The 6000-nt window shown below is 32.1% G+C and overlaps 1 protein-coding gene across 2 annotated transcripts in view; it reads right to left on the bottom strand.

Moving 5' to 3' along the window:
• Positions 1–6000, bottom strand: part of sugt1 (SGT1 homolog, MIS12 kinetochore complex assembly cochaperone) — a 44386-nt gene that overhangs the window by 18207 nt on the left and 20179 nt on the right. For both annotated transcript variants that reach the window (NM_001007361.1, XM_073943595.1), the window contains 1 exon segment: positions 269–376. In NM_001007361.1, coding sequence (NP_001007362.1) covers positions 269–376 — 108 coding nt within the window.

The following is a 6000-nucleotide window of genomic DNA, read 5'->3' as shown; positions in this document are numbered from 1 at the left end:
TTTTCTTGTTCCCGAACACAAATAATTTTTCAAGTATTTGTTCGAAATAAGTATTCGTAAAAAACACGCTATTCGTGCCTTTCAGAATACCGTATTCGGGTTCGGCTCCACCCTATATATATATATATATATATATATATATATATATATATATATATATATATATATATATATATATATATATATATATATATATATATATATATATATACATACATACATACACGCACACACACACACAATATAAACAAGCATGTTTTAATCATACCTTGGTTGAAAGGATCTTGTATGTGCTCTGCTGTGGGACAATAGGATGAAGAAGATGAACCTTCAGACAATAATCCTCTCCTGATGGAAGCTTTACCACAGCGGTCAACTAATAATATGAAAAAGAAAGAAAACAGACTTGTTAATTGTAATGTATTGGATGCCATCATTTTTGCAAAAGTGTGTCCCTCTATTATAATGCCTTACAAAAATGTTCCCATTCAGAAGATTTCAAACATTGTTTGACATGTCAAGTATCAACAATATTTATTATAAGACCATTAATTGCTCACAGCCTTGTCTTTAAGTAATATAAAAAAGATATTCCCCTCACATTGCATTCATTTTTGAGGCACAACTGATTACGATTATTTTGAGTTGGGATGGGAGCCTGCTGCAAGCAGATGAGAAAAAGATTACCCTGTGTTTGTGATTCTAAACGAAGATCTTTAGATCTGAATTAAGAAAGGTCAGCAAGACTTTATTCTTCAGTCATGTGTGAGCAGACAACAGCATATGAAGTAAAAGTTTACCATCACTTATCTTAATAGACATTATTAAATGCAGTTTTTAAATGCTGTATTTCTAACTTAGAAGCATATATAATGATTAGGTTATTAATGATCTAAATTTAAATGTTATATAATTTACAAACCAATTTAGATGTTGTCAGGGGATTAAGATTATTTATAATGTTTTGGAGCCCCACTTATTTAGCTTTACATTCACTCAAAAGCTGACTAGGTTGTTGAAAATCTTCCTCACACTCAGGATGAAAAAGAGAGTAGATAGACAAAGTAAGAAAACTGTAAGCAAACTGATTGTGATTAAATTAAAAACTGACTTAAGAAAAAAAAAATTGTTCGTTTTAGCGTGTTCTGTCTTGCCAGCAAGGTGTTCCCTTTTATATCATTTTAGTTCTTTTTATTCAATAAAACGGAATTTATTTATGATTTTATTCCAGCTTTTTTAAATTCTGTAATTGAAGTTAATGTTACCATTTTTTAATTTAATAGAATTTACTAAACTTTATTTTTAATACTTGTGCCTTGTCACTGCATTAATTGCTTGCTGCTTATTTATGATTTGGGAGTGAATCGTTTCTTAATTGTTTTTTAAAATGTATTGACAGACTTATTCAGCTTTGTAAAATTATTTTGGGTTCTCGGAGCATATAAGCCTTGACCACGTAAGACGCACTACTTCCAGTCTATGCTGTTCAGCAGTTTATTAAAGGCTCATTAAGTCTAATGTTGTGTGTTTATATAGCAGTAAAATGAACTCTTACTGTACTTTCTTGGGTCCACAGCAACACAAAGTCGATTGGATAAATGATTTACACCATAATAAAAAGAAGTTTAAATTCATTTAAATAAAGTTTGTTTCATAGGATGGTTTAAGCAAATGATGTCCTGACCACACCAAAACCTACATTTTGTAATTCGAATGTGCTGCATGTGTAACCTTATTTAAATTTCCACTCATAAAAAGAATCACTTGTAGGGGTGTAACGGTATATATACACAGTTTAAGTCAGAATTATTAGCCCCCTTTTGATTTTTTTTTCTCTCTAATATATATATCCCAAATGATGTTTAACAGAGAAAGTAAATTTTCACAGTATGTTTGATAACATTTTTTCTTTTGGAGAAAGTCTTTATTTCAGCAAGAATAAAAGCAGTTTTTAATTTTTTTAAAAACATTTTTGGGGCAAAATGATTCGCCCCTTTAAGAATTTTTTTTTTCAATAGTCTACAGAACAAGCCATTGTTATACAATAACTTGCCCAATTACCCTAACCCAGTGGTTCTCAAACTTTTTTCACCAAGTACCACCTTAGAAAAAAATTGTCTCTCCAAGTACCACCTTATGACGCAATTTTTTTAACCAGTATTAAAAATAGCGTCGTAGGCCTAATTAAGCAGCTGCAGGTGTGCACAGTTTAAAAATGATGCAAATTAATTCCTATTATTAAGAATATGTATTATTGTCAGTCACTTTAAACATTTTAAATAGTCTGAACATTAACTGTGTAAAAAAAGTTTTAGTTAAAATGTGGTTTTAAAAGTTCATAAAAAAATGGCCTGTTCTTAAACAGTAAAAAGAAAACTGCTGTACTTAAATCTAAAGTATTCATAGTAGCCTATTCATCAAAAGCTGGAAATGTTGCTTGGACCTTATAAATATAGGCTATATGTCATATTCCTACACTTTCAGACAAATCTTGAAATATATGTTAAATGTACATATAACAGGGTTCATACAGGCACAGCCTAATGAAAATCAATTCCGGCACTTTTTTTTTTTTTCAAGACTGACATGCTATGTATTGAAGACCTGAAATGTATTCTTAGCAACCCATAAAACATTGCATAGGAATAGATACAAATAAAAATCATTAATAATAATATTTAATCAAATAATCTTTAAGGCCATAGAGACACTTTTTGCCCATTTTTTAAACAATATTTTAAAGCTTTGAAAGGTTAAATTAAAGTATATGGTAAAAAGATTTAAATTTAGCCTTTTATTTACATTTGTTACACTGTTTTTCTTTACAATATGGCAAATTTGTTTCTTAAATAGCTGTACATCACATGTAGATTTTATTTTACACTTGATCTTAATCTAAAATAGAAACGTAAAAAAATACAAGTACACTGTCAGTAAAAAATAAAATAAATTACTTTATTTTACTTGAGGTATTTGAAATATGACAACAATACATTTATCAAAGTAGTGCTTTAAGAGCCTTATTGTTAATTTGGATAAATAAACAATAAGTAACAACGGATTGCTTTGACCTGTAATGCTTTAAGACAGATCAGATCACACAAATACCTCATCCAGAAACATTTCCAGCATAATTCTTTTGTTGTAAAAGAATAAAAAAAATTCCACCTTAGCTAAAAGTAAGTTTCACTTCACAACACAGCCGAATAAGAAGACCATTAGCATTGTCATCGATCATGCATCAATCTATTTCTAAATACTTGATAACTTTGAATACTTTTGACTAAATTGAGTCAAGGAGCAAAGATAAATAATGTCTACTTTAATAGTGGAAAGATCGCGATTGTATTTAATCTGAGCACACAGGCGGTCATGAGAGCACTTGCAGTTCATTTGAAAAAAAGCCTATTTATTAAGAGCTCGCATATCTGTTTTAGCGATTTGCGTACATGAATGCGCTTTCGTGTTAAAATAAAGCACTCGCCACATTAGCAGAAATGAGTTATTGCGGAATACCTCCATTCCCGCGCTGCCATTCAGAATGTATTTAGAGGAGTGACAGGTCAGAGGCGAGTCGACTGGCTGTCGGAGACCGAAACGTGTATGTAGATCATCAAAATGGCAGAAAATATGTCCGCGGTTTAATTACTCTGCTAGACATCGCTATAGTGAAAACATCCGACAAGCATTATTCCAACAAAACATTTGTTTTAAAGTTGTTTTTCTGTCTCTGCAACACAGAAAACATTTGTCCCGCCCTTACTTTTTACGCAACTAGACAAGGTCGACTGTGATTGGCTACTTTTCATGTCAGTCAAATCAAGCTTCAGAGTCAATTCTTAAATTGATTTACAGCAGCTTTTGACACAATGCTCTAAAATAAACATTCTAAGCACAGCGTTGTGATCGTACGCTTCACAAAATAGCCAATGCTGATCACATCAATGTTATATTACGCATCAAAGGATTAAAAGTGTTAATTGTTTCTTTCATTATCCAGCTCCTCCACGTACCACTAGGAGGAAGCCCGCGTACCACTAGTGGTACGCGTACCACAGTTTGAGAACCACTGCCCTAACCAACATAGTTAACCTAATTAACTAATTAATCAATTTAAGCTGTATAGAAGTGTCTTTAAAAATATCTAGTAAAATATTATTTACTGACCTGATGGCAAAAATAAAATATATCAGTTATCAGAAATAAGTTTAAACTGTTACGTTTAGAAATGTGCTGAAACAATCTTCCCTCCGTTAAACAGAAATTGGGGGGAAAAAATAAACAGGGGCATTAATAATTCAGGGGGGCTAATAATTCTGACTTCAACTGTATGTTTGTTTGTGCACGTAGTAGTAGTTGTAATAGTAATAATAACAATAATATTAATAATAACAATAATAATAATAATAATAATAATTGTAAAAAAAAAATAATAATAAAGACAACAACATTAAAATGACAATATTAATAATAATTTTGAAAGAGAGGAACTTTTGCTTAGGACCATATGATGTTTCAGTTTTTCTTTTTTTTTTTTATCTGCAAAAACACTGTTTTTATGTCAATTTTATGTTGTGTGTACATTGAGGGGAAAAAAGAACTTAAAATGATTTTAGCAAATGGCTGCAATAGAACAGAGAGAAAAAATTAAGGGGGTCTGAATATTTTACGTACCCACTGTATGCTTTACATCAGAATTGCCAGAAAGTAGACCTCAATGTGTTTTTTTTTTTTATAACCTTTTAACTCTGGGATTTTGGGATTTGGGATTTTTACGGTTTTAAAAATTTAAACATGGTACGAGTGGGTTGTGCTGTAATCTTTGAAAATAAATAGTTTATTTTGAGGAACATACACATTTTAGTTACAGATATTCCGCCCATAATGGATTCATTCAATGTTGAAAATGATCTTTTTTAAGTATAGTTAAGTCAAAACAACTCTGACAGCCTGGGGGAAACATTGATGGATTAGTGATGTTTGGGATGTCACATCCACACTGGTGGAATTTAATGGAAGTATAGCAGATTTACTCCAGTTGATTGAGTATTCAGAAATATCTGAAAACGTATCATTAAGTTTATTTGTATTTTGTAAAGATGTTTGAGGATTTCGTAAATATAATAATACATCATCAGTGTAGAGACTAATTTTATGGTGTGCATTAATGTTTAAATGTTTACAGTGGTACAATAAAAATGATAAATAGAGATAGAGAGAGTGTATCTAGTTCTCCAGTGTAGTGTGAAGCTGCGTGATGTTAGTCTTTTAGTAATGATGATGGCTGAAGATGATGTGGAGAGAATTTTAGAATGATTGTACTGTGATGATTTAATTATGTTATGATCAGATGTTATGATCGTTTCGGCATGTCTGCTTGTAATTAATTGATTAAAGAGCCCATATTATGGGTTTTTGAAAATTCCCCTCCATGTAGTGTGTAACACAGCTCTAAGTGAAGTAAAGTATCCAGCTAAGGCTTAAATCTGTAAGAGTACAGTGTTTAAAACGGTTGATTCATCTATAAAAGAGTCGACTCATAGCGCTTCAAACGAGTCGCCTTGATACCGAGTCATTAGGCGTTTCGCCAAAGATGAAACCTCAGTATTATAACCAAGCAGTTGGAAACTACTGGAAACTTCTGCAAACTACATGCTACAAAGAATACTTTATCGGCGTTTGTTAAAGGAAGGATCAGTAAAGAGTAACTTACTGATGGACGTCAGGATGGGTTTCTTCCTCCATTTCTCAAGTGTAAGTACGTGCGATTAAAGTTGTTGCCTCGTTGACTCTAGCTTGCAAATGTATTTAGTTGTGATTTGTTACTTGTAACCGCGTGTACTGTATCAGGTTAACTGGCTATATTCTCTTATCGCGTGCAAAGTCACGTTAAAAACGCGACGCGTGCTGCTTTGTTTACGGAGCTCCGTGGACGAGGGTAGTGTGTATGTGCGCGTTCGCTGTCGTCCTGAGGTGTGTGTGTGTGTGTGTGTGTGTGTG

The sequence above is a fragment of the Danio rerio genome, chromosome 1, assembly GCF_049306965.1.
Source record: "Danio rerio strain Tuebingen ecotype United States chromosome 1, GRCz12tu, whole genome shotgun sequence".
Lineage (NCBI taxonomy): Eukaryota > Metazoa > Chordata > Actinopteri > Cypriniformes > Danionidae > Danio > Danio rerio.
The sequence above is the reverse complement of the archived record's forward strand: the minus strand, read 5'-3'. Positions and strand labels throughout refer to the sequence as shown.